This window comes from Pieris brassicae, chromosome 5, assembly GCF_905147105.1.
Source record: "Pieris brassicae chromosome 5, ilPieBrab1.1, whole genome shotgun sequence".
Taxonomy (NCBI): domain Eukaryota; kingdom Metazoa; phylum Arthropoda; class Insecta; order Lepidoptera; family Pieridae; genus Pieris; species Pieris brassicae.
In genome coordinates this window covers 11,745,148-11,773,060 of record NC_059669.1, presented here as the reverse complement: position 1 = coordinate 11,773,060, position 27,913 = coordinate 11,745,148, and the positions used below count along the sequence as shown (strand labels likewise).

The 27,913-nt window shown below is 43.0% G+C and overlaps 4 protein-coding genes and 1 pseudogene across 8 annotated transcripts; 2 read left to right on the top strand and 3 right to left on the bottom strand.

The window, feature by feature from the left end:
• The first annotated feature begins 774 nt into the window (after positions 1–774).
• Positions 775–5,205, top strand: LOC123709450 (mucin-2-like). The gene is made up of 6 exons (XM_045660817.1): positions 775–934; positions 1,109–1,298; positions 1,704–1,850; positions 2,155–2,409; positions 2,508–2,570; positions 3,174–5,205. Exons 1-6 carry the CDS (start codon positions 929–931, stop codon positions 4,925–4,927), a joined length of 2,415 nt encoding a protein of 804 aa, XP_045516773.1. The 5' UTR covers positions 775–928; the 3' UTR covers positions 4,928–5,205.
• On the bottom strand, positions 5,202–12,025 carry LOC123709449 (insulin-degrading enzyme). Of its 2 annotated transcripts, XM_045660815.1 has the most exons (23): positions 11,735–12,025; positions 10,586–10,703; positions 10,071–10,247; positions 9,781–9,869; positions 9,608–9,693; positions 9,416–9,537; positions 9,167–9,336; positions 8,976–9,098; positions 8,698–8,900; positions 8,446–8,531; positions 8,261–8,375; positions 8,050–8,187; positions 7,837–7,958; positions 7,676–7,760; positions 7,476–7,604; positions 7,177–7,404; positions 6,953–7,108; positions 6,798–6,873; positions 6,594–6,720; positions 6,035–6,527; positions 5,877–5,957; positions 5,648–5,797; positions 5,202–5,580 (listed from the first exon to the last, which is right to left on the bottom strand). In XM_045660815.1, exons 2-23 carry the CDS (start codon positions 10,618–10,620, stop codon positions 5,473–5,475), a joined length of 3,099 nt encoding a protein of 1,032 aa, XP_045516771.1. In that variant the 5' UTR covers positions 10,621–10,703; positions 11,735–12,025; the 3' UTR covers positions 5,202–5,472. The 2 variants fall into 2 exon arrangements, with proteins under 2 accessions (XP_045516771.1, XP_045516772.1); XM_045660816.1 differs by lacking the exon at positions 10,586–10,703.
• Positions 12,026–14,794: 2,769 nt separating this feature from the next.
• Positions 14,795–16,087, bottom strand: LOC123709515 (annotated as a pseudogene).
• A 1,341-nt stretch (positions 16,088–17,428) lies between these two features.
• LOC123709696 (bile salt-activated lipase-like) lies at positions 17,429–20,908 on the top strand. 4 transcript variants are annotated; one of them, XM_045661193.1, is made up of 3 exons: positions 17,429–17,478; positions 19,290–20,572; positions 20,652–20,908. In XM_045661193.1, the coding sequence occupies exons 1-3, from the start codon at positions 17,476–17,478 to the stop codon at positions 20,848–20,850; spliced, it is 1,485 nt and encodes a 494-aa protein (XP_045517149.1). In that variant the 5' UTR covers positions 17,429–17,475; the 3' UTR covers positions 20,851–20,908. The 4 variants fall into 4 exon arrangements, with proteins under 4 accessions (XP_045517149.1, XP_045517148.1, XP_045517146.1 ...); XM_045661192.1 differs by lacking the exon at positions 17,429–17,478 and adding an exon at positions 17,487–17,956; XM_045661190.1 differs by lacking the exon at positions 17,429–17,478 and adding an exon at positions 17,487–18,049.
• A 737-nt stretch (positions 20,909–21,645) lies between these two features.
• Positions 21,646–27,536, bottom strand: LOC123709695 (glucose dehydrogenase [FAD, quinone]-like). The gene is made up of 4 exons (XM_045661189.1): positions 27,504–27,536; positions 27,331–27,437; positions 24,091–24,204; positions 21,646–24,011 (listed from the first exon to the last, which is right to left on the bottom strand). Exons 1-4 carry the CDS (start codon positions 27,515–27,517, stop codon positions 22,276–22,278), a joined length of 1,971 nt encoding a protein of 656 aa, XP_045517145.1. The 5' UTR covers positions 27,518–27,536; the 3' UTR covers positions 21,646–22,275.
• Between the last annotated feature and the right edge of the window lie 377 nt (positions 27,537–27,913).

Sequence of the window (27,913 nt, the reverse complement as noted above, 5' to 3'; positions counted from 1 at the left end):
ATTCCTTCGCACACCAAAGTTTTTTCATTTACAGTCGTAGTTTTTTGCATTTTTAGTGTATGGCATATATCAGTATAGTTGTTCTCATATTTCATTGGAACAACATTAACGTAACAAATTACGTATTGTGGGTGATTATTTCGTCATATAACCTCTGTAACAGAATCTTGCTTGATTGAATTGAATATTATTGATTACGAGGTCAACTTACTCGGAACTTCTAGGAAAATAACAAACGTAATTTCGAGGCGGGTTTTACCCACCATCATATGGGCGAATCAGTGTTGCCAGATGGTCTCGGCGACGTACCCCTGGACTAATTTGATTTCCCCGCAGAAAACCCCCGCCCTCACCAAGCGGATGGTGACATGGACCAAGGCGCAATTGTTTAAAGTGGCGGTCATGTTGGGATTGTTCGGAAATGAAAGACATTACGCAAAGTATCTAATAATAATAGTAATAGAAAATGTATTGACTTGTTCAAGTATATTTGGTGTTTGGTTAAACGAATATACAATTAGTAAGGTTAACCACACGGGTCCTATTCTTACGATGTGTTCGTACTTCAAGTTAGTTCCAAAATCAGAAACGTGATATACAATAGCAAAAAAACTGTATTTGGCATGTTTTTTTAAATTTACCCTTTAAAATCCCCCAAATTCCCCTATTCTGCCCCTCAACTCGGAGGAAAACCCCCTAAAACTAGGGGGAAATCCTCTGATCTGGCAACACTGGGGCGAATGCTATCGGTTACACCCCGCAGCCCCTCCACCAAATTGGCGACTACGTTCTTGTTATGTTGATATCGTCACTAGTCAGTCGCTACTGGCTAAACGTTGCCAGCCGGGCCGGACTTTCGTCTGGAGTTTTGTGTTTTTGTGCCACTTGAGGCACATCAGGGGATCAGCCGCCACAATACAGAGATAAAATGAATGTGAGTATCTACTTATATATACGTAGATGTTATCGTATGTTACATACCTACAAGCTGTGCATATGCTTTATTAGAGATAAGATATTTTGGTATCTAAGTGTCTATTTGACCTTGCGTATGTGAGTCAGTTACGCTTTGTCTTTGCATGCTGAGAAAAAATATATATTTTTTTAGGTAAATACAGCTCCGCTCGGCAAGTTCTGTGTAGTAGAGTGGATCCAGGGCAGAAAAGCCGGTCGGCGCGAGACGGTCTCGCGGGACTTAGTTCAGTTACAGCCTGAGCGAGGATCTGGCGCCTGCAAAGTCCGTTCACCATTCACGGACTCTAACCAATATTCTCCTGCTGTTTTGCACTTCCATAATGGTAATATGTTTTCTGAATACGAGTACATATTATTTCGACACCCTTTGCTTTAGATTTGGATACATTTATATAGATAACTAGCGGACCCGACAGACGTTGTCCTGTCTTGTCGTTGCTTAGACAACAGTGAGTGCTTGTAATTTAATATGAACTTTATTGACTCTACATTTTATTTACAAAACGTTTGTATGGGAAAAAGAAAAGGGCTGTTTTAGGGTTTTCCCGGAAATTATTCGAATCGACTTCAACGAACATTTAAAAAAAAGAATTAGTACAATTGGTCCAGGCGTTGTAGAGGTATGCGCTTACCAACACATTTTGCGATTCATTTTTATATTATAGAAAGAAGATTATAAAACAAATGTGATTTCTAAATAATGCATTACTTATATTTCTATATTATAGACGATTTTGAGATTATCTCGATGTGGCTATTGCTGTCAAGAAACACATCGGAGAAGAACGCTGTGGTCCATAGCGACAAAGCCTCAAGAAAGCGCCAAAGACAGCTTTCGCCGCCGGCAGTTCAGCGTGTGGGAAAAGGACATACAGGTACACCTCTTGCAATTGGGGCTATTATTCAACAATCTAGAGAGTGCTCGGTGACAGAGGAGTAGCAAGTTTGGTAATAATGTGGTAAAAACAATTAGCTGTATCTTTGTTAAATAAAGGTAAAAGGCATTCACTAAAGTGAGATTTGAGTTTTCAACTAAAGTTTAAGACACTAAAATCTATGGACTAAAACCCGTTGACGACATCTTACATTAATTTTAACGATTTTAGAAAAAAAATAATAATCAAATATTGTAACTACTTTATTTTCCGAAAAGCTTTATTATTATAATTACATACTTAGGCCACGGCGGGCCACGAGACTCGACGGACATGCCTCGATACATCGTGGTACAAGCAGATGTTTCTTTGCGTAAACAGTACGCTTGTGTGCCGAGAAGCTGGATTATGCCGAGAACCAGCACTAGCCTGCCCTTCGGCGCCTCCTGTTTTGCGGCTTGGCCGGCCGACATGGAGAAGCTCGGCCCTTGGGCTCGCCTTGGCTGCTCGCCCTCACCCGATTGGGGTTTGCGGCGCGTAATCTGCGTCTACGGCACAGGTACCAACGAATAATATCGAATCATTAATATTGATATCCATTTAATATTTTTGCAATCACCGACATAATTGTAAAGATGCTGTCTGTTTTTTATGCAGATAACTATGACGCTGGCCAGGATTGGATTCGGACAATGACAAATGATCAGCCAATTTTCTCAGGTAATCTATTTTTTTATAGAGATTCCACACTGTGGTAGTGCGCGTCAAAAAGTGCCATATAAATGCTCAGTTGAGAAACGAGGTAGGACGGTGTTGTCTCGAAATGGTAAATGCGGTAGAAGATGCGGAGAGACCGCATATTTCTACCCAACGCAAAGGTATCAAGCCCCTCGGAAAGTGAATTGGCGTCGACGATTCAAATCGCTCTACGTTAAATACGGTCAAGTGGAAGAAGGGAGTTAAAACACACCTCCGGCGGAGCTCTCGGGTACAGAGGAGCCTCCAAACTTCTTAGAGGCTAAATTAGACTTACCTTTCAAATAACTGCAAAGGTAAACGTCGCGTAATATGTCACCGCCCAGTGGTCCGATGCTGGCTGAGGCTTTAAGGAGTGATTTCGAAGAGAGTGTGAGAGTAGTGCGGCAAGGGTTTCAATAAAACTCATTGACTACTCAGTAAAAGTTACACTCCTCAGACACATCCTGGTGTCGGACAGTATGTCACTACATAGACAAGTCATCACCGAACATTAGTTTAATTTAGGGTATAAAGAGGAAACGCGTCTTCTCGATATTGTCTTAGAATTGCCGATTTATGTTTCAGGTGACCCTCGTCTGGCAAAGGTGCCCCGCATTTACAACTCTTCGCGCCGCTTTACCGGTCACCAGTCTACGACCGCGCCACTTCCGTCAATAAGCGCAGTCGTCAATGAGCTCCATGAACTATCAGTCTGTCATGACACAAACGCCTGCCCTTCATTCTTGCCGGCGCCGTATGATACAGAAGAGTTTCGGAAACTAATAACAACATATAATTGTATCCCGAAGCCCTTACGACCCGCGACTGCTGTACCAGATCACACGGTCGCACCTACACCAGTTATGGGCTCACTCGCTAATCTTCCCTATGTACAACCTTTACGATCTACCTCACTCCGTGCAAACTCCTCTTCTGCTGCTATGAAATCACCTAAAACTACATCGTTTTCTACTTCAGCGAGAGTTATGGTACATAATGCACCATCTACTCATGCGTCGGAGATAAGAAGGCTCCAAAAACCTTCAGTGCCTATCTCCCTACCACTATCTAATCTCGCACCAGCCACCTCTATGCCATCATTTGGGTTAACTTCAGCGCCTACCCCTCTTCCATTATCTAATCTCGCACCAGCCACCTCTATGCCGTCATTTAGGTTAACTTTAGCGCCTACGCCTCTTCCATTATCTAATCTCGCACCAGCCACCTCTATGCCGTCATTTGGGTTAATTTCAGCGCCTACCCCTCTTCCATTATCTAATCTCGCACCAGCTATCCCGTCATTTGGGTCAACTTCAGCGCCTACCCCTCTTCCATTATCTAATCTCGCACCAGCCACCTCTATCCCGTCATTTGGGTCAACTTCAGCGCCTACCCCTCTTCCATTATCTAATCTCGCACCAGCCACCTCTATCCCGTCATTTGGGTCAACTTCAGCGTCTACCCCTCTTCCATTATCTAATCTCGCACCAGCTATCCCGTCATTTGTGTCAACTTCAGCGCCTACCCCTCTTCCATTATCTAATCTCGCACCAGCCACCTCTATCCCGCCATTTGGGTCAACTTCAGCGTCTACCCCTCTTCCATTATCTAATCTCGCACCAGCCACCTCTATCCCGTCTTTTGGGTCTACTTCAGCGCCTAGCCTTCTTCCATTATCTAACCTCGCACCAGCCAACTCTATCCCGTCATTTGGGTCAACTTCAGCGTCTACCCCTCTTCCATTATATAATCTCGCACCAGCCACCTCTATCCCGTCATTTGGGTCAACTTCAGCGCCTACCCCTCTTCCATTATCTAATCTCGCACCAGCCACCTCTATCCCGTCATTTGGGTCAACTTCAGCGCCTACCCCTCTTCCATTATCTAATCTCGCTACTTCTTTACTTCCGTCTATTTCAACAACCCCTGACCTCACGCAGATTTCTGCTCCGGCATCCACTACACTAGCTTCTTGTGCCTCATCAATCTCCCCCTTAATTGTTTCAACTTCCGTAGTGACTCCCACGCAAGCTGCTACTTCTGCCGTAACCGCCGTTTCCCCTTCCGTCGCTCGCCCGACACTTCCTAAGGACAAATCTGCGTATACCACGTCGCGAGCCGAACCTAACTCGTCACAAACTATTACTAAACGGCACATCCGATGTGAATTTATTAAATTAATAAGTAAAATTACTGTACTAGATGAAGAATTAAAACAAATGTGTAACAGAACCGTGAAAGGAATTCATACGAATTCTTTGAAATTTCAAGAATCTATGAAACCTCTTTACGACTATTGTTTATTAAAAAACAATGACGTAGCCGTAGAGGCAAATTAAAATTAGCTAATTGTTTTGCTTAGGCCCAATAGTACTTATACTTTTAGGATTGTACCGTTCCAGGTCATCGGGGTGCTTTAAACAATAGACGATTTTATGTTTACTCTATAATTATCCACTCCGTACCATAGAATATCCGAAATAATGTAATGTTACTCACTATGAAAATAATGAACGCAATGAGATTGCCCACCCCTGGATGTGCTCTCGGGACGTAACTCCGACAATTATGTACAGCCTCGGCTCGACCAAAGATTAAAAATAAACTCTCATACATCTTTATCTTTTTATTTCTAGACATCCCTCTTACACTATCCCTCGGTTCCACATGTCAAGCAATATGGAACTCTTTAAAACCCGTACATCACACATTTAATACTAGAGATCATCGCGCTCGAGGCATCATTAACGAACGTGTCACAAACAAGAAACATATTTTATAGGAGAATAATTTGTACACAATTATTATTTTATATTTGACATGAACGATCGAGGCGTCCTCTATTACCTAAGCAACAGACGCGCGAGCGAGTGCGAGGAGCGAGCTAGAGCTTGCTGTGCGCGCCCTTGCGAGGCACCGGCGCGTGCGGCGCGGGCAGTGGCCCCAGGCCTCTGCGGCTCTTGAACTCCACCAGGTCCGTGATGAGGGCGGGCTGCAAACGGCCAACTCGTTTATCAGGGCGGTTCACCGCTTGGAATAAATCGGAAACGAGCGCTCACCCGCCTACGCTCGTCCTCGGACGCTCGAGACGCGTCTTCGCCTTCCGCGTCCGCGTTTCCGGCGTCCGCGTGTCCGGCCCCGCCTTCCGCCACGGACACCACGTGGACGGACAGCTTCCGAGCCTCCGGCGACGAAGAGTGGACGTGTCTCTGAAAGCACCCGACCGACGCGTGAAGAACGGCCTCGAGGAGGAGACCGCGAGGAGGGTAGGAGGGAGTAGACGCTCACCGAGTAGAAGTCGAGCAGCTCCCGCTTGGTCACCGCGTTCAGCTCGTCCACCTCCACGCGCGCTCTCTCGAAGTTGTACATCTACGGACAGGACGTCGGCTGAGCGGAAAGGTCTCGTCGGAGCGAATCGAAAGACGAGAACCGAAAAGACGCGTCACCTGCGACGTGATCTCTCCCCAGACGCGGCCGGCCTTGTCCGACAGCCTCTTCGGCCGCTCCAGGCGCTCCGCCGCCAACGACGAGCGGTGCTTGAGGAACTCCTCCTCGCTCATCTTCTCGAGGTACTCCCGCGCCGAGTCCAGGAAGGCGACGATGCGGGAGTCCAGGTGGGCCGGGTGGCGGTCGCCCTGCACGATTACGCGCAGCCCCTGCGCGCCCGCCGAGCGCCGGACGCCGCTGAACACGATGTAGCCGAGCTGCTCCCGCGTGCGCAGCGCGTGGAAGCAGGGCTCGCCCACCACGTGCGCCAGCAGCTCGAGGGTCACGTTGGCGCGCGACGAGCGGCCGCCGCACCACAGGTACACGGCGGCGCACGACGAGCGGTGCACGGAGTGCGGACGCGAGCACAGGTACCATGAGCCGGCGTCGAGCTCCACCTCACGAGACGGCGTCAACTGCGCCGCGAGCAGAGGCACGGCGTCCACCGGGAACCTGCGAACGGAAAGATCAATCCGGGAACCCGGGGAGGGGCGATCGACGAGCGCGACGGAGCCTCACGTGGCCTCGAGGTGCGCGGCGAGCTCCAGGGCGGTGCTCCGGCTCACGTTGCCCATCACGAGCGCCTCCAGGTGCAGGCTGCGGCGGACGCGCGACACGAAGTCGTCCAGCATTTCCGGCGTGAGGCCTGGGGACGCGACGGGGCTCGTTAGGCTTTCGGGTCGGGACGGGAATCGCGGGCGACGAGCGGGGCGCGAAACTCACGCTGCGCGGCCTCCAGCAGGTCTCGGCGCGTCCACACCTCGGCGGACAGGCACAGCGCTTGCGCGTACACGGCGTGCTGCGGGAGCGCGTCAGATTGGTTAGAAGGCTCGTCCGCCGCGTCGACCGAGGTCGGCGAGGGTCGGCGAGACGCCCACCTGGTAGGGTTGCTCCGCGTCGAAGTTGGCGAGGGCTCGCAGATGCGCCTCCTTGAGGATCTCAAAGCGGCGCGGGTCGACGCGGAACGACAGCAGCGCCTCCGCCACCCGCCGCGCCAGCGCCGCCAACCTGTCGTCGAAGCCCGCCGCCGTCACCTGCGCGAAACGGACGCGTGATCGGCCGTCGGGGGCGGAAGAGGGACGAAGGCGGGCCGGACACTCACGTTGATCGAGCGCTTGGCGTTGGCCACGCCCCAACGCAGGGAGGCCAGCTCGGCGGCGTACAGCTCCTGCTGCAGCGCGTCACGCAGCAGCGCCGCCCACAGCGCCGCGAGGCCGGCCGCCGTCGGCGACGAGTACAGCAGCGGACTGGCGAACTCCAGGGTGATGAACGCTTTCGGCAGTCGGAACTCGTCGTCTCGCTTGTACCACACGCGCATCAGCGGCGTGTCCTGGAACGACCGGCGTCCGGGTCAGCGGATCGGAGCTCGAGGGGCTCGAGGGCGTCCCGGCGAGGCCTCACCTTGACGATCAGCGGCGCCGCCTGGCCGGCCGTGGGGTCGTCGTCTTCGATCATCGTCAGTCTGCGGGGGATGAACTCGTTGGGCGGCGGCAGATGCAACTCAGCGCCACCTCGCGCCGTCCGCCATTTCTGGAATGGAAACGCAGTTGACGGACAGGGACGCGCGTGCGGCGCGGGAGGGCCCGGAGCCGCGGTCGTACCTGAAGAGTCTCGTCGTCGATATCCTCCTGCAGATACTTGGTGCCGTACCAGGGCTCCGTCAAAACGCAGCGGTCGGCGAAACGTCTGCAATTTGACGTAAAATATATATTTTAAACTTGACTAGAACTCGCGAGACTCGGTAACGGATAAAGTCACTCGCTTGGCGACGACGGCCAATCTGACGCGGTCCGGCGTAAGCAGCTCCAGCGTCTCTCGGATGAGGTCCGGCCGCCACTCCGACAGCAGGTACTGCGCGCTGAGAACTTCCTCCGTCGGGTACTCCTGAAACGAGGCGGGCGAGTCCGTTCGTAAGGGGAAACCGTAAAGGCGATCGTCGCGAGCGACGAGCCACGCGTTCGCGGACGAAAGGCACCTGCAGCTGATGCGCGTGCGCGTGGGCCAGGGTCCTCGGCTCGAGCGCGTCGCGAAAGCGGAACTCCAAGGCCGACAGCTCTCGCTGCTCGTCCCACACCCATCGCTGCTCGCCAACCTCGCGAAGCATCGCCAGGTACTGCGGACAGAGACGGACGCAATAGACGCGATCGGCTCGGATCGACGAGCGGCGCGTCGGGTCGGGCGGTCACCTCGAAGAGCAGGGTCACGACGTCGTCCGTGTGCTCGACGCCCTCCTCGGTGAGGTCCACTTGCACGCTGAAGAAGCCGAAGCCGCGCGCGCCCAGACGGCTGCCGCCCACCAAGCTGGCGAACGAGAACACGTTTCGGTGCCGGGGCTCGTCTCGGTCGCACGCGGGTCGAGGACGGAACTCACCTGTTGCACCAGCCGCGAGCCTTGAGCGCGGCGAGAAGGCTGCCCGGCCCCTCGTGGCCCAGCAGGTGCGACAGGTACTGACTCGGCTGCGACGTGCGAATTGTGTCACGTTTGATATCAGGTCTGACGACGGTATCGTTCGAAGGCCCGGACCGACGATACACGAGAAACTATTTCACACGGCGGAGGAACAGTAATGTATTCTCCGTCGTGTGGTGTATCGTCAGTGTGGCGGTGAATATGAACCCTCACCCCGCTTTTGTAGTGTCGACGGAAGTCGGGAAGGGGGAAGTCGACGGACAGCGAACGCAGGTCCTTGACGGGCTCGCAGTAGGCGCGCTTGCGCAGGCATTCTCGGGGGAAGGGAGACTCGTCCCAGCGGGGTGGGGACGCGCCGCCCGCCTTCACCGAGCCGAACAACTCCGACACCAGCGCCTCCAGCTCGTCCGTCGACTCTGCCGGCGCGATCGAGGAGAGTTTAACGAGAGTCAGGAATCGGGAATCGCTCGACAGCGCGAAGGAAGACGCACCTCTCCCCACGACGACAAGCGCCATGATGTCGGCGGAGTACCACCGCGCGTGGAAGGCGAGCAGCTCGGCCCGCACGTCGACGCCCTTCCGCCGCGGGATCGTCTCCAGCGTCTCTCGGTTACCTGCGACGACGAGGCGCGTCAGCGGAACGAACGATGAGATCGCGGGGACCGCAAAGCGAGATACCAACCGGTGCCGAACTTGTGGTACGGATGTCCGGGGTCCGCCGTGCTCTTGTTGAGCTGCTCGAGGCGCCAGCCGTCCGACGCGCGGTTCTTCTCGTGCTCCGAGTCGACGGCGCTCAGCTCGCGGCCCGTCGCGCTCTCCGTGAACAGCGGCGCGATGAAGAACTGCGCGAAGCTGCAGAGGGCGTGAGGTGAGCGAGAGTGACGGGAGCCGACAGGGGGCGAAAGGGGCGATCGGGCCGATTGGTACGTACATGTCGAGGGTGGCGCCGAGGTGCGACGGCAGCACGTCGAAGTAGAAAGTCGTGTGGTCGGCCGCCGTGCTCGCGTTGGACGACCCGCCGTGCTCCGACAGGAATTTGCTGTACTCGTTCTCCTACCGAATAGAAGTCGGAAAGTATTACTCGGTTTCAAAGCGAACGATTGACATTAAAATGGCGCATCACCTGGGGATATTTCTCGGTGCCTAGAAACAGCATGTGTTCGCAGAAGTGCGCCAGGCCGGGCAGTTCCTCGGGATCGCTGAGGTACCCTGCCACAACACTTCGTCATTGCCCATACGCCTCGGACCTTTCATGGAGGGAGCGGTCCGAAGGGCGCGGCCGAGCGCGATACGTACCGACGTTGACGTCGAGTGCGGCGGCCGCCTTCTCGGTCTCGGGGTCGCTCACCAACAACACCTTCATGCCGTTGCCCAGCTGCAGCCCTCTGCAAAATAATCACTATGCACAAACAGAGACCATAGAAACATACTTAAAACGTGCCTTGTTCTTTAATTTTTTTTTATTTTGTGTTTTGTTAGTAATAAATGTTATGTCTATGTGAATAATTTTGTCAGTTTCCTGTATACATTTCTGGCCATCTCGCTCGGGTCACTTTATTTATTTACGTATTTGGAAAATATCATACCGGTATACTCTCTTGTCTTCTGGACTCTTGATGATTTTCTCATAGCGTCGCAGCACTCGGTCGACTCCAGTAGCAGGAAGAGCGCTGCCTCCGGAAGATGGCGGAGTGGCCGGAGTGCCCGGGGCACGTCCCAATGCCGCCTCCGGCATATTGTGCTGCGCTCGACTTGTCTGCCAACTGCAACATGATTTGTATATATAATGCAAATGCATAATATATAAATGAAACTGCATGTGCACATTTAAACAGTGACATATCACGAAATATTATCAAATAATAATAATAGCGAGTCCTCCAACACTATACTATAATCTAAAAAATATAGAGCAAGTACATAAACAATATATAAAAAATAAACAATTTAAATTTTATATCTGTATATAATATAATTGAGGTCTCTTAAAATGTACATTGATTTTGTTCTATTTTACCCCTAGAAGTATTATTAACACCTCGGCCCACCAATCTACGTTGGGTATCTCTATAAAATTGTCATATTCATTTCCTTTATTTACCCTTTCCAATTCATCACACACACTTGTGCCACCATTGGTGTTATATGAAGCAGAGTCCATTTCTTTTGTTGGTCTTTGTTTCCCCTCTCACTCTGTTCTTTAATTAGTTTTCCTGAAACTTTAATTAAGTGATCTAATCTTTGATTCTTTGGAACCACTTATAATATCAATGAGACGCAATATGGACCAAATGAGTATCTAAGTGCGTAAATTGAGTCCACACTACATTGCATTATCGGAACAGCCACCCTACCCAGTTTGCAGCATTCCTCCTGCCAACAATGAAATCATCTTTGAAAAACACCCAGACTAACTCTGTTACTGTTATTAGTAAATGCGCAACCTAAATCAAGTGCTGTGAAATACGTCTCCCTCGCTGAAGCAAATACATAATTTGCGGTTGGTTGGCAGCGGATATGTATATGTTTCTAAAGCCTCATTGATAGTACTCTGTCACCACATAATCTCAATCTTATTCCTCCTGATTTGTTTACAGTAAGTAAAACAGGTGTAGACCCCTCAGAAGCGGCTATTGATATTAGTACACCTTCTCTTCCTTTATATTTGCCAGTCAGTAAGATTTAGCTCATGAACACTGCTGGAGTCATCAGTCCATGTCTTAAAACTTAATTGGACATAAAAAATCTTGCTCCCATGTCAGTTTGAAGTTGTATAGGTATACCAGCCTCATTAAGACAAACCTCATATAGTGGAATATGATTAAGTGATTATGTAGTAAATGTGATTTAAATCATAACCATTTTCATATAAGCAATTTATTCTTGACTTCTTTCAAATATTTTTTTTATGTTACTTATTTTGTTTGCTTTGAAAAAACAATGCTCTCAAGCATGCAAGTCACTACATCAATTAAGAAAACAGTATCTGATATCTTAAATTATCATGTTTCAATGGCCAATACTGAAATTGTTCAATGCTCATTTCAAAATTTAATCTGAATCTCTCTCTGACTCTACATATGTTATAAATTAATAAAATTACAGCCTATGTGTTACTGATGTCTTAAGGATGATGGAAATCTTATAGTAATAAATGTGTAAGATTTTCAGTACATTTTTTTGCTTAACCTAACCTAACCCAACAGATCCTGTAATCTAAGTTCTTATCTACTAACACTTAAATTCTTACCTTATAGTAGTCCTGTTAATATTGCGCCTAAAGGATATACTACAGAGTCCAGTTATAAACAAGCGTCTTATAGCCAGCTTGTGCCTTTAAGAAAAACAAGGTCAGTTGTTTCGATAGCACAATATCAGGCAAGGTAAGTGAAACCAATTAGATGCTGTTATTGTTATTATTAAGGGCTAATCGGTAAAAGTTTTCTACTGTTATGAAATTGAAATACGGCCTTGTTATATATATTATTTTGAATGTTTTCACAGAATATGAAACTCTTTTTTTTATGACCTAGTGTTTACAAATTTTTGACAATTAAAGATAATGTGCCCCACAGATTCATAATTTGTATTACAATTTACAATGTGAACAGGTTTTCTTCGCATTCGGTACCTCAACGAGTTTGACGACATTTGACAATTTTGAGGGTGACATTTGAGGTGCCTCATGTATGAGGTGCGCAACACTAATTCGCAATAATGCCTCCGCTTTTATTTCCTCGCTTTTGTTTATTAAAATTCCTTTTCCTACTTCAATCTCTATCCTTCTATCTAATATAAATATTAATATATATAGAATTTTAGCCAGTTTCATTTTTCATAAGAATATAAAATTATAATCATTTATGTACTTATTATATACCTAATTTATCTGATCCGGTTAAACTTTCCAATATGGACCGTCGATATTTGAGATTTTAGGGGTGGAAAGGAGGGGAGGGGTTGAGGGCTACCCTCCTATGCCATCCCCAATCTGCTCCATAACCATGGGGGGTTATGGAGATATTCATGGTTAAAGTTTTGAGGTTAGAATGGTAACGATTTAGAAACCGTGGCCCAAATTCGATGATACTGATTATGTAGGTACTCTGTACCTTGATTGGAACACCTCCAAGTGATTTTTGCTGCCAGAGTTGCATCTAAGTATTAAAAAAAAATGATTTGAAATTTTGTGTAGTGTATTCAAATTCGTAAATAAATCGTACATCTTCTACTTTTTTTTATTGGTTATTAGAGACGTGACATTCTGTATAAAAATCGTTTTTTTTATATTTACCGATTTTTTCCTAATTTTTGAACTTTAAGTTTTAGAATATTAACCACTTTCACGCGCCAGAAACAGTTATTAAAAAAAATATTAATATACTAACCTAACCTAACCGAACAATAGATAATAATTGGTTTTTGGACTGCTCCGGCGCTACGGGAAATGCAGCCCAGCATTACTCAAGCCTCCGTAGCTTCGGCTTTTTGGTCCAGCCAGCCAGCCGTAGCCGCTACGGCTTGCATAATACCTGTGCTTTGTTACAGCGGTTGAGGGCTGCTCTTCCTGCGCGCCGAGCTTTTATATACACTCTAGGGGTAGGTCAGACAAGACCACGTGGATAGTACTTTTGGATAGGTTTGGTTGGATTGGTTGGGTACTTTTTGGATATTAAATAAGTAAGTAAACACTTAATTGTAGTAAGAATTAGATAATACAGAAAGTTACAAACAATGAAATTAATTTAGTAGTTCTTCGTATGCATCCAAATGATTTATCAAAATTCTTCAAAGAGTAGTATCGATACTTTCAAAATAATCGGAACGCTACAGTAAGTGATTGACATTTGACATCAATTATTTGTCAAATATATTTTGTAATGGCGTGTTATTTACCAATTTGTATGAAAAGTTTAAAAAAATGTATCTCATGAACCGTAAGTTTGCGCAACCTAAAACTTTGCAAAACTCATTCTTTTAGTGAGTACTACAATAAAAATATGGGCTTTTAAATCGACGGTCCATATTGGAAAGTTTAGCCTTCCCAATTCTACATAACTTTTCTTCCAATTAAACCAGTTTTAAAATCTTTTAAAACTGGTTATAATAATCAAAATAAACAACCTCGGATCACAGCGACTGGAAACGGCAAGCTGACAGAAACGGTTATCAGCAGTGTGACCAGATTTTAATCGAATCTACTGCTTGTGCAGGTTAAAAACAACTAAATTCTACCGAAAGGAACGAGAAATTACCAGAAATCTATTATATTTTTTTGCTGTCGTGTTACAACGTGAATGTTCTCTTGATTAAACGATAAAATAATAAAAGTAACAAAGATTAATTAAAGAAACCAATTTTTTTAAACTTAATTCTAAATAAACATACTATTAAAAAAAGAAAGTTAAAGTTAAGATTGTTCGTCTTTATGTTGGGTAACATTGTCATAAAGCTGTTTTGGGTCCATTAACTTGATCATACTTCTGTCAGGATTATATCGGCTACATCCTCCTTCCAACTGTCTTTTTCATGCATTATTGCAGCAACATTCTTATTATTAAATTGATTTCGATCTTGATTTTTAATCCTATTATATCCTATTAATATCGGAAACTATTCTTTCTACTATGTCGTTTGACAAAGGTAGTATCGTCATTTGCTTCACAAATCGGGACAAATTTGGTTTGCTATTCGCATCACAGATTTGGCTGACTTCACTCCAAAATTTATCTACCATAAAAGTTTCAGACGTTGAACTTGAAGTTGACAATAAATTAGACACGGAAACATCTAATTTTAGTTCCCTATATTCATTGTCAGCAATTTGCATGTTTTTGTTGCAACTAAGTTAGGAAACCGGAGTATTTTTATCAAAGTTTGAAATTCACCATACACTGCTTTTTGGGAATCGATGAACGACAAATCCTACAAGAAATTATCTTGTACTAGGCAGTCTTTGGAGAAATTGGTTACTCAACTTGATCAAAAATGATTGACATTGTTAAAGAACTCTTCAATTTTAGATCTCATTCAAACATCATCTTTGAATAATTCCAATGTCATTGCTACGTTTGTGCCCAGGTTCAGGTTGTGTATAAGAAGGAAATGCATTCTTGAATTTGGATCTATTGACTGAAGCGAAGTAGTTTTTATATAATTTATCTTCATAAAACAACTCAAAATGGAACTCATCATGTTTTTTATGTATGTTTCAATTTTATGAATAAGGGTCTGATCACTTTGAAAACTAACGTAAAATTTTGTAGTTATGGGTAATATGAAATCTAAAAAGTAAAGATAAAGTTTTGTTTCATCGCTGTTAAGGTGATCAAATATAAATTGACAAGTAGCATTTGCATTGCCTAAAATCTCATTTTGAAAAAAGTTTTTAATGCTGACCACTGCTCTATAATTCGGCGAATGCATTGATGTAGAGAAAGCCACCTTATATCATGATATCAGGTGGTATCATATGCTTCATATGGTGAGTTGGAGGGTCAGTAAAATTTTGAAATTCGGTAAACTCTCTTTGTCGTTGGCTACTGTGAGAGAAGTATGAATAAATATCTTTGACAAACAACTCTGTACAACGAGGTAATTTTTTGCATGCATAACTCACTGAAAGACGAAAAAAAATGCAGTTTGGGTTGACTTCCCTAATTTTAGATACCACGGTATTTCTTTCGCCAAACATAACATTTGTTGTATCAGCAGTGAACCCTATTAAATTGGGTATGTTAAGATTTCTTTCAGATAATGCACTGTTAAACAATGCAATGTTAAACAATCAAACAAATACTGCGCAGTATCACCTTTTAAGTCGACCATACACAAAAAAATTGTTTGTGGAGACTGCATCTTTTCTGAGTAGTACTTTATTGCTGCTGCAAGTACCTTGGTAGTACTGACATCTGTGCTTTCGTCGATAATGAGCGAAAATACTGGGCTCAGTTTCATTTTCCAGTCTTGGACGTAATTCTGCAAGCATTTTTTCTTCGAAGTTATAACCTAAGACGTAGGAAATTGCGGCAAATTTGGTTCTTCTACAGGAAAAACGTTTTGCGATTTCAGAGTCATGAAATGCCCTAAAATAACTTCGCTTACGTGATCCATTACGCGAAAAGGAATATTATGTTCTACTAAGGTAGCTACAATGCTGATTTCTGCTTTTTTTACTTCTTCCGAAATAGTTGATGTTTTAAAAATCGTATCAATCTATAACGAACAAAAGTTAAAAATAAGTATGCAGGACATTTCATATAGCGCTATATAGTATCAAAAACTTAACAATTTTAACATATCATTTAACATGCATAAACACACATAGTTGTATAGTAAATGTTATGTAAATGTGTAGATAATAAACGTACTTAAAACAGCGAAGTATAAAAAAAATCTTTACAAGAATAATTAACTAAGAATTACATTCCACATATTAATTTAAGTACCTTGCGTATGTCCTTTCATATTTTTTATATGCTTTGATGTAGCCATGTGTTCCTGTAAAGACGCCACTCTACTCAGTACTTCACAGTTGCATGAGTACTCGTAGTGTTTACTTTAGATAACCAACTTTTAAATGAGGGATCTTGCTCCCATTCATCGCGATATCCTTGTGTATATTTACGTTTTATTTTAAACTCGATTATATTAATTCTCAGTAAAGGAATTCCCACTAGTCTATCACACTCTATGTTATGATGTTTAAATTAATATTTTGTCAAAGAATATGTAACATTTCATTACTGTTGGAATTTTTTTCTTTACTGTATAGAATTCCTTAACTTTATTCCCAATTAACTGTAAATCATAACTGTCCAAGTCGATTTTCTTTCTCCCTCAGCCCTCAGCTACGATTCGCCGTATCGTAGTATTGTAGTATTGGAAACCCCTATAAAGAAGTCACAATTAAGTACCGATGAAAAATATAATATAAACTAAAAGTATCAAACCCACACAGTCCAACATACCTGACAACTTTACCATGCGCTTAAAAACTGAATATTGAGTGTAATTTGCACTTTCACTGTCCTAATAAGAACAATTATTTTTCGGATTTACACATCACTTCATACATTACATACATACGGAACGATCTACCTGATTCAGAATATGAAACTACTAGTAACGTTCTACTTTCTTACCACACCAAACCTTCGTGCATATAAATACGGAAGCGCATTTATATGCGCAAATATTTATGAGTGCGTTCAGAAATTATATTTAGTGTGAACTACATCAAGCTACAAATATACAACAAATCAAGGTACAATATAATGTTGAGTATTACTATTCGGTGATGGTTGCGAATTCATTAACACGACTTTTAATGACTACTGGGCGGTACGAACTGCTGCTGATGGTTTACCTGGTCAGCTAGTCACTAAGATAAACTATGGTTATTCGATAATAATAACTTAACTGAACTGAAAAGGAAGCGGCAGAAAAACTACACAAAGCCTTAAATACTGTTAAAAAAATTGCATAAAAGACTAAAGCAGTTTACATAAACTTTAACAACAAACTATCAAAATATTATCAGCCAGTATATATTGATAACGTCGTAGTGTAATTTCAAAATTCCGCTTGGTATATCGATAGGTCTTCGTCACCGTAAATCGTACTGGTTGCTCGGATGGCATTTTACTTTATTAGTACTACTTCGTGCAGAGAAAATTTATTTAAAAAAAATTACATCAACTTTGAATTAAAATTCACATTCAAACCAAATCAAAAGCTTTAGTCAATCGCAACAATACAGGTTCATCATATTTTAATTATTTATACCCTCATATTTCTGATGGAACATGAAACAACCCTTAAATAAATTTGACATGCAATTAAAATTAAAATATTGCAGTAGAATCGCAATATATTGCTTGGCTGTAAGAAAGCCTTACTGTATGTCGAAAACTTTTCGATAGTAATCTGTCTTGACTCCAAGGCGTCTTGTCAGATGCCAGTAGCCACATCGTACATACTCCATAGTCCATGGTAATTGTTAATGTTATTTGAAACAGCGAGAAAATAAACATGAGTTTGAAAATGTTGAAGTCCGAAGAAATATAATATTAAACTCGAAATTGTTTTTAAGACGCTTTCTATGCTTTACTTTAGTTTATAATTCTTAATATAAACTAAACGTAATATCGGAGTAGTATTTATTATCCGATATCGTTATCATTTACCTTGTGATTATTAAATTATTCAACTTTGTTATTATCATCTAAAGGATTGGATGACAAATCAGAAGTAGTTAATTACATATCACATCACACTCTTGCACAACTTAGTAGTTTATATTTATCTACTATTGATGTTTCTGTAAGCATAATACCGTGAGGGCTAAGGATTTCATGTGAAAGAAGATGGTAGTGTAGTGTTATAGAGTATTATGCAGTGGAAACAGCGCGTAGTACTATGGTCGTTCGTGGCGGCGTCCCTGGTGCAGCAGCCGTCACCGGAGGTTCGAGTGAGCGGCGGTTGGGTTCAGGGCATCATCAGTGCTGATGGCTCCTTCTTTCTGTACACTGGCATTCCTTACGCTACCGCCACCCGTTTTAGGGTTTGTCTTACACACCTTCTATTATCACATAGGTCTTTTACACCATAGGTATACACTATCAACTATACTTAAAGTGTGGTCTTGAAATTAAAAACTAGAAATTTAAACTTACTACTGTGTGATTCAGATTGAAACAGAAAAATGTATGACTGTATCTGTCAATATCTATATTTATCAAGAAAAATTTAGCTTCAACATTTTTATGCTATTTTAAAATGTAGGTACAATAAATATCTTCTTTTTCACCATGTTGGAGAATAACTGTAAATATTTATTTTTAAGATTTTACTAGTCTATCTTCATAATGATATTCTACAAATGTTTACAACAGCTACTATTTTTTGTACTAGAGAGAGCTTAATAGAAAGGAATGATACTCTTTAAGGAGTAGTTTACTGTCTAAGTAGGTTCACTCGGACACTTGAAAAGAGCTGATAATTTATAACAATATAATTAATATAGGTAGAAGGATATACTAACAATATGTTGATGACACTGGTGGAATACATTTACAGTCACATTGTTTAGTTTAGATTTTTTTTAAATTTAATAGTGAATTAAATGTTATTGAGGCTTAAATAAAACCATTTAAAAAAATCATATAAGTAATATAATCATTAAACTGTAAAGGAAAATATAAAACTGGATTTCCATCTAACTAGCCTATGTGCATAAGTTATTTCTTGACGTGACCATGGTGGCAGATATTTTTGCATAATGTCTCTTACAATTAAAAGACATTGATGTCAAGACAATAATAATACTTAATCTTATAGATTGAGGTAAGAAACATAGGTCAAACTAAGATAATGGAAAATGTCATGATTCAGTAACAAATTCTGAACCAACCCCATTGAAGATAAACAAGATAAGGCCTTCGAATTCCCCAGTAACCCTCATATTTTTGGTTCTCATATGATTTGTCTCCAACTCTACAAGAAACAAATTACTTCCCCTTGAAAATTATTCTCATAAAATGCCTTTTGTATTTGTTAAAGTACTTCATTTTTTAGTTCATCAGGGTCACTATCATCTAGTACTATTGAAACCTAGTTTGGCTCAAAACTTCACCCTCTCTCTTGGGGCTCTGTCCCTTAAATATTGAGTTTTCAAAGCAACTAGTGAGCGAATTGAGTGAAAGCATAATATAAGTATGTTAATTGTGAATGTTTATCTATAAGGTACCCTTGCAAGGTAATGCAATTACATATAGAATAACGATAACCGATATGATTAATAGGCCCCAGGACCGCCGCCTAAATGGGAAGGCATGCTGAGAGCTGTCAACGATATTGAGGTTTGCCCTCAAGTAAGCATCGTGACGGGCTCGGTGGTGGGCTCGGAGGATTGTCTTAAACTCAACGTCTACGTGCCAGCGAAGACGGTGGTGCGTCCGCGCGCCGTCATGGTATTTATACATGGTGGAGCTTTTATCGTCGGAAGCGGTGGTCGGTTTATTTATGGCCCGGAGTTTCTCATGAAAAAAGACGTAATTCTCGTCACGTTTAACTATAGACTCGGCGCTCTGGGATTCACATGCCTCGGTTTAAAAGAGGCTCCCGGTAATGCCGGCTTAAAGGATCAAATAGCCGCTCTGAAATGGGTTCGAGATAATATTAGTGCATTCGGTGGTGATCCGGACAACGTGACAGTGTTCGGAGAAAGCGCGGGTGCCACTTCCGCTTCTCTTCTGATGGCGAGTAACGCTGCCTCCGGCCTTTTCAAACGCGCTATCCTGCAGAGCGGTAGTGCGATATCGAACTGGGCTATCAATCGGGAACCTGTTCGGGTGGCGAGCCTCGTCGCCTCCAAATTAGGCTTTCATTCAGAGGACCCACACGAACTCTACGAATTTTTAAACAAAACTGATTATCGGGATTTGGTTCCAGTTATGCATGGTAAACCTGAAGAACTGTTTTTCGAGACTCAATTACTCCATTTGCCCTGCGTCGAGGAAATAATCCCAGGGGAGATGTCGGTGATCACAGATCTGCCTTGGAATTTAATTATTAATAAAAAAAATCGCGTTCCGGTCGTATACGGCACTAACTCACGAGAGGGAATGTTCCTGACTGCTGAGGTGGATGGCTCTGTTGAGGGAAGGAACGGTAAATACATCGTTGCAAGTGACCTAAGTTTCTCCAGCGTAGAGGAGGGCATGCGCGTATCCCGCGCCGCGCAAGACTATTATTTCGGCTCCGATCGTATTTCTATCGAAAGAATTAATAATATTACAGATCTATATACGCATTTATATTTCGAAGTTCCTTCTATTCTGGAGTCAGAGCTTCTGCTAAACGCAAGCAGTGAGCCAGTTTTCAACTATATATTTGATTACTCTGGCGAGCGTAACCTGCTAAAGTTTCGCTCGTCGCGAAGTGGCGGAGGTGAGAAGGGCGCATGTCATGGGGACGAGCTTTTCTATCTGTTTGATGCTGCCGTGCTGCCCTTTCGTCTGAGCGACGCCGACCGTGCTATGGTAGACTTCCTTACCTCCCTTTGGTCTAATTTCGCGAAATACGGGTTAGTTGACATAGTCAAATCATGTTCGGAGGCAAACAAACATAAGTAAAGCGTTAATAAAATGTGTATTGTATTACAGGAATCCGAGTCCGGCAAAGCAACCTAGTCTAGTCCATTGGGAGCCAAGCCATACGGGACAATTACGGTTTTTGCATATCGGGCAAGTGAGCCACATGGGTGCAATGCCAAACCCCAGTGCCTATCGCCTCTGGAGAGACATTTACCTCAGATATCGTAAAACTTACTACAAACAACCATCAATACTACAGCCAAGCTAAGTGCTAGCTAGTTTGACTAAAGTTTTGTGCTTGTAATATATAGTATTAGATAAGCTTCTCGTTCTTGTTTTATTTAATTAGTTTCTTATGACCTATTTGTTATCGTATCGTATCCATTGACCGGTGAAATCGCCCATGGGCACTAACACTGCCAGAAGGCTTGCATATGCCGCTGGAAAATTGTCTGGTCATAGATGACTCAAATCGCTCTTCGTTAAAGTGTATACGGTTAAGTGGAAGGGGATGGTACCGGGTAGCTCGCGTCCAGTGGTCCGAACAGTACTCCTGCGGGTCCAAATTTGTGCAGGGCTGCAAGCGGTGGCCCAGAATGAACCATCTCACCTTGCTGACCACACTAAGATAGTTAATCGATTATAAGCAAATATTCTTGTTCTAGGTTTCGTCAATACCATATAATTTCTGATCAAGGCTGATATTAGTAGACAATTCCTTTATATCAATCTTATTGTCCCCCACTGTCAAGGTGTATTTGTTTTGAATTTGATTTAAAGTTTGAATGAGTGATTCCAACAAATTTTCAATGTTTGCGAAGAATGGAAATCGATAGTAGCAATACTATAATTAGTATTGCTATGTCGTAATCGATTTTTAAAAATACCATCACATCACATACGTGCGGTGTATTTGCAGGTAGGTATAGCGTTCATGAGGCCCCATAAATTTTGATCGATCCAGCATTCGGTTTGTTTAAATGTTTAACAGTTACAAAGCCCATAAACATTTTGTATTGGATTCTTTTTTTAAGTGTTTTTAATAGTTATTCTGTTATAAGTCATAAATACTGTTGGCTTGTGGACAAAATGGCGGAGAAGACTAAATCAGTTTACATAAACTTTACCAACAAAAAGATAGATACTTACGATTGCGATAGAAACTTGGAAGAAAGTCATCAAAGTGTTTTCCAGTACATAAAACAGAACATACAATACATAGAAAAAAATCAAACACCAAGCCTGCAGTAAGGATGTGTAAAGGAATACAGCAACAGCTCACTAAAATAATATCATATATGTCTGAATAGGTATAAGTAGTATTTAAGATATTGTCTTTGAACAATAAATCAGATTTGAATATTGCTCTGTCGTATTAATTTCTCGCTTTCTCTCAAAGTGGCGAAGACTGCTTCAAGCCCTTACCCCTTGAGATAATCCCACCACCTTGAACCTTTGATCCTACCCATAGGGCTCCGTCTGTAGGGCTTAGGGATCCCTAGGGTTGTTAGGTTCCTACATTGCACCCTCATATATTTAGTTATCTAGAGTAGCTTGGTCATACATACATTACATATACTATACAGATACTCCCGACATTCAATACATATAAAGTTTAAACACATTTCATTTCACAGTCCACTAGCTAGCATATATCCATATCTTTAAAAAATATGGAAATTGTTTAATAATTTTATTTTCTGTCAATATAATGCGACACGGATATATTGTCTTGTTGAATGAATTGTGTGATGCGCTCAGACAGAGCAATGACGGCGGCTGCGGTGTTGGCGGAAGGTGGGCGTGGAAAGAGCCCCGCGTCTACCACGCGAAGCCCCCGCACCTGCCGCACGCGCCCTCGTTCATCCGTTACACGCCCCAGAGCCACCGTGCCTGTCGCGTGGTGCACAGAAACCGTCATGTGGCGGACGTAGCACCGCCAATAATCTGTGCTCTCCAGCATTGTGCACCCTGGTAGCTTAGGCCTTAGTATTGACGCATTATAGTTCCTGTATTCTGGTGTCTGTGTCAAATCGTCCAGAATTCTAATAGCACGCACAGCTTCTTCAACGTCCCGTTCGTCTTCCAAATAGTTGGGCGAAATTAGTGGGGCTTGAAATGTGTGTGTGCTCGCCAGGCGCACGTGGCCGCGTGACTTAGGCTGCAGTACCACCGCCGTTACGACCAGTAGAGCATGTCGCTCGTTGACAGCTTCGAGCTGGTGCACGAAAGCCGCCTCGTGACGCGTTACTTGCTCGTATAGAGATCTTCCCGTTCCCATAAAGCCCCGCTCAAAGTACGAATGTATGTATTGAACCGTAGGTCGTTCGCACTGATTACCATCGTTTCTCAATTGTTTTGTTTTGAAGTCGTAACATTGTGTATTAAGAAAAGCCGTTAGATCCGATAAGCCGGATGTGGCGAGAGGTCCTTCTCGCATCGCCACCCAACGGATTCCTTCCTTCAGTTTAGAAAGGATCATCTCGATCGATGACTTAGCCTTTTCGTTTATCGATATAAATAGTAGTGGCGCGACATGGTCAATGAGACCTTCCCCGACCGATAGATCTGCTCGCACCGGGATATTAAGTCGCCGCAGATGGTCCGCTGGCCCAACACCGGACCTAAGTAGAATCTCAGCCGAACCAATGGCCCCTGCCGCGAGAATAACTTCTCGTTGTGAAAATATCCGGTAAGTTCGGTCGTTCCGAGCGATTTCGACTCCAAAAGCCTCACCAACATCGTTAATAAGCACACGAAGGCAGGTGGAATGTGTAGCGAGGCGCAGGTGTGGTGAAACACCGGGAAGCCGCAGGTATGCCTCGGCAGTGTTAACGCGCTCCCCGCCTGACGTGAATGATAGTACCCGAGACACTCCGATTTGGGACTCAGCGTTTAAATCAGGGTTAGATGTAAAGTTCAGAGAGTTAAAACCTTTCAAGACCCGAACTTGCCATGGATTTTCCGAGTCTCCAAAAAACCCGACAGGGACGACGCCGTCCGTATTGTGATAAGACGCTGACGACATCGGTAACTGATGTGAATTTTGTAGCCCCTCAGAACGCAAGAAGAATGGACGAATTTCTGGCCAGGTCCAGCCGGGCAGGCCGAAGTCGTAATCGGCGGGGTGCCCACGAGTATACATCATTAGATTAATGGCAGTAGAGCCACCGAGCACGCGGCCACGACTAAATCGGCAGAATCGGCCGATAGACGATAGGCACGAACGACCATTGGGTTGCGTTGGATAGCTATAGTCCGCAGCTGAGCCGATGAGACCCCCGCCTATTCCTGGTAGCCGCGTCAACAGGCCGGGCGTACCACCCGCTTCCAAAAGCAGCACACCGCGTGCAGCTTGTGCTAGTCGAGCCGCTGCTACGCCACCCGCAGCACCCCCGCCCACAACTATGTATTCGAACATTTCTCCATCTGGTACAGAACAGTTAGAAAACGATTTTGAAAAGGTAGCGAACATAATCCTACATAAAGTTCCAGAAAGTATACATACCATGAATATCATTTTCCGGATAGACCGGTGAGTCGAAAGAAGAAATTGAGAGATCGAGCGACGTAACCCACACCAGAGACACCCATGCCAGCGTCAAGCATATTAAACTGCTTCCTGAAAAGATAAAAATCATTTCCATGTTTTTATAGTTCACGCTTTCTTACCGCAGTTTATTTATTGTTACAGGCTTAATCTCCAAAGGCGCCTGTATTCAATGAAGTTATACAATGTAACGCTTTAAATTTCGGTCTGCGTTCATCACCCCAAATACATAATTTTCAGGTCACACACGAAATAAAAACAAATATGAGAAATTACTTAGGCAAAACAAGCTAAAGTATATTTACAAAATGAAAAAAAAACTTTTATTATACGCACTAAGAAATAGTAGAAATTTTGTTAGTTTAATAAACAGACGATAAAACAAGGTCTGATAACATATATACAGCTAATAATACGAGTAACTGCCGTTTTATGTAGGTGAGTCCTTGCTTTGGCCACATTCAGCAACGTTGGATGATGTCGGCGCCTGACACAACCCTGATGGGCAATGTGCCCATCAGCTAAGCTGTAGTTCTGCCGAATTGCTGTGCTTGCCATGTAACCTTTTTATTAAGTACATTGCAAGCGTGGCGAATTCGAAGCTAGTTTGAGTTCATAGAACCAAGATTAAATAGGATCCTCACCGTATTTCCTAAAATGAATGTGGTTCCAATATTTGCGTTGTGGGTCCAGGCTCCAAGATCACCTTATTATATATTTACATATTTAGGGAACCCAAATCGCGGAATTATGCTCCAATTGACTTCTCACCAGTAACCAGGGCATCATATAATACTCTCACAGTAGTAATATTCATAAAATCCTTTGATTTGATACAAACCCTCGTTTTGTCTGTAGGATTTTCGTTAAATCTGTCTTTTGTATTGACGAAATATCAAGTCTGTACTTGCGTCAACCATTTGATTGATTTCGATTCTATTGTGTATAGTAAAGGCACGCTAGAGCGGGTAAAACTCATGCTAAACGTTATGAGTATAGCAGAGTCCGTAATGGGTCCGTTCCGCTCGCAGTGGTAAAAAACAATGGTCTAAGGTAAGCCAGTTTCCTCACGATGTTTTCCTTCACTGTTGGAGCTAATGTTAAATGCGCACATAGAAAGAAAATCGACATACAACACGGACTCTATGTAGTTTACATACTGTTCTCTTTCTGTATATATGATACCCAGAAATGTAGCATTTTAAATTTTACTACAAAAAAGGTAAAACTGCAACGTAAACCGCGAAAAAAATTGCGATGTTGACGACGACGATGACCTAGTGCAGTGTAGCACAGAGTTGGTGCTGAGAGTAACATAAATTTGGTTTCAGCGTTTTCAATCGGGAAATTTTGATGTCAAAGATGCACATCGCTCTGGTCATCCTATTACGGATAAAATGGATAGCATTTTTGCAAAAGTGGAGCAAGATCAGCATATCAGTAGTTACGACGTAGCTGATGAACTCGGAATTGACCACAAAACAGTTTTGGCGCATTTGAAAAAATCTGGGTACACAAAAAAGCTCGATATTTGGGTACCTCACGAGCTCACTGAAAGAAGCCTAATGAACCGTGTACATATTTGTGATTCTTTATTACGACGTATTGAAACCGAACCATTAATAAAAAAGCTGATAACTGGTGATGAAAAGTGGATCACGTACGACAAGAACGTGCGAAAAAGTTCATGGTCGAAGGCCGGTTAGGCTTCACAGACTGTGGCGAAACCCGGATTAACTCGCTACAAGGTGATGCTGTGTGTGTGGTGGGATTGGAAGGGCATTATTCATTATGAGCTGTTACCACCAGGCAGGACCATTGATTCGGAACTGTACTGCGAACAACTGATGAGATAAAGCAAAAATTTCAGAGAAAGCGGCCGGAATTAATCAACAGACGGGGTGTGGTTTTCATCATGATGACGCTAGACCTCAAACATCTTTAAACTCACTCAGAAAAAAATAAGAGAGCTTGGCTGAGAGCTGTTAATGCATCCGCCCTATAGTCCTGACCTTGCACCTTCAGATTTCCACCTGTTTCGGTCTCTTTAGAATTCTTTAGGCAGTGTCAGGTTAACATCACGAGAGGACTGCCAAAACCTGTATTTTGATCAGAAGAAAATGGTAATTAATGTAAATAGACTATATTTAAAAATGTTGTGAATTTTAATAAAAAATGCGAAGAAACTTTTTCCCTAACCTATTCCAACTTTGTAATTAAGTAAAAAAAATATATTTAAAAAATCAATTCAAGTGTACTAAGTTTATGTCGGCGATTCGCCACAATTATCCTGTACAGACTCCATTATAATAAAACACACACGTCATATCGCTTAGTTTAATTATGACGGAGAGACACCTCTATATAGAGAAAGAGACAGGGATCGATTATTGAACGGAAAAATGTCTTCCAAAACACGATCTGAATTTTAACAAAGACAAGACCTGCCGATAAACTCTTGACGATAATGACGTCAGTAGATTAGTTTGTTGGCATCGGCCATTTAATTCCGACATTAGAGTCTATTTTAAAGGCTTCTGCTTGGTTCGACCACTAAATTGAACCAACCAGTTCCTGTATTTATGGCAACCAGAATTTGTAATAAACAAATTTCGTGACATTTCGTGTACTCGTTCCACGAGCGAACCCGAATCGACTACAGAGTCAAGCGGTAGTCATATGAACTTTAATATCTATTGCTATTAAGTTTCTGATATTTAAAATTAGGATATATTACTTTTAATAATAATAATGACTATGGAGTCACCTTAGAATAGTCAATAATTTATAAATCTAGCAACATTCACACTTATAAATAAACCATTCGTATTAATCGTTGCAAACTAATTTGTCTTTGATGTTATTAAATGATAATGACAGTAGCACCTGACTAAAACCATTCCTTCAACATCAATAATAAATATGTACTATGAAATTACTACAGACTATCAAATTAAATATCAATCTTAAATATTATTATTATTTTTGTAACAATAAAATCGTTATATATTAATAGGTACTACTGCTAAATAATTGTGGAATACGCTTGCGAAGAGTGAACACTGCTGACATAAAAACATTTGACACCGTACAAACTTCACACTCTATGTTGTTTGTAAAAATGGTTCAACAGACAAAGAGGTTGTTAACCGGATAGTACTTTGGTAAGAAAATAGCCAATGAATTCTGGATACTTACCCTGGGATACTATTTTAATTAAGTGAATTTTAATTTTCTTCCCTCTCCGTTTAAAAACTGCGAAGCGACTAGCCTTGGTCTGGTCTGACACCTTTTCTTTTAATGGACTGAAAATTTAAATTGACTTTCCAAAAATATGTTATATAAATATAAAAACAAAAAGAGTTACCTACATTTTCACCTTCATCGTTAGCAGTAGAAGTCTACTTCAGGCAAACTCTTAAAAGAAGTAAACTATAACATGTACGAGCAGATGTTAATATTAGCCGAAAAGCAATAACGTCGCGCTTTGATGAACCAGCTTCGGCATGTAATCTTACAAGAGGTCATTCAAAACTACAATAAATAAAACAAAAAATATATTTTACTGACTGTATCCTCGGAGCACATTAAAAAACATCAGAAGTAGGTAGGCGTTTGCCGGTAGCCTTTCATTAGCATGTTATGGAAAATTGAAGTAATGGATCGCGGCGGATCCATCACAAACTACGTCGGAGTTAGCTGCAGGCTGATAAAACTGCATTAATCTACTTGAAGCAAATTGGGAAGGTAAAAAAGCTTGTGAGGAGTCACAAATTGATTG

Bases quoted from the DNA above. Each gene is read 5' to 3' on its own strand.
- LOC123709450 (XM_045660817.1), top strand. The intron at 1,299-1,703 runs GTAATATGTTTT...TCTATATTATAG, and splicing joins TGTTTTGCACTTCCATAATG to ACGATTTTGAGATTATCTCG. The intron at 1,851-2,154 runs GTACACCTCTTG...TTACATACTTAG, and splicing joins TGTGGGAAAAGGACATACAG to GCCACGGCGGGCCACGAGAC.
- LOC123709449 (XM_045660815.1), bottom strand. From the start codon at position 10,620: ATGGTGGCACAAGTGTGTGTGATGAATTGGAAAGG. The intron at 8,188-8,260 runs GTGACCGCCCGA...CTCTGTCCGCAG, and splicing joins TCGTGACCCTGCTCTTCGAG to TACCTGGCGATGCTTCGCGA. The intron at 7,605-7,675 runs GTACGACCGCGG...TTTCCATTCCAG, and splicing joins TCGACGACGAGACTCTTCAG to AAATGGCGGACGGCGCGAGG.
- LOC123709696 (XM_045661190.1), top strand. From the start codon at position 17,879: ATGCAGTGGAAACAGCGCGTAGTACTATGGTCGTTCGTGGCGGCGTCC. The intron at 18,050-19,289 runs GTTTGTCTTACA...TATGATTAATAG, and splicing joins CTACCGCCACCCGTTTTAGG to GCCCCAGGACCGCCGCCTAA. The intron at 20,573-20,651 runs GTTAGTTGACAT...ATTGTATTACAG, and splicing joins TCTAATTTCGCGAAATACGG to GAATCCGAGTCCGGCAAAGC.
- LOC123709695 (XM_045661189.1), bottom strand. The intron at 24,205-27,330 runs GTAAGTATCCAG...TTATCTTTTCAG, and splicing joins AATTAAAATAGTATCCCAGG to GAAGCAGTTTAATATGCTTG. The intron at 24,012-24,090 runs GTATGTATACTT...GTTCTGTACCAG, and splicing joins TCCGGAAAATGATATTCATG to ATGGAGAAATGTTCGAATAC.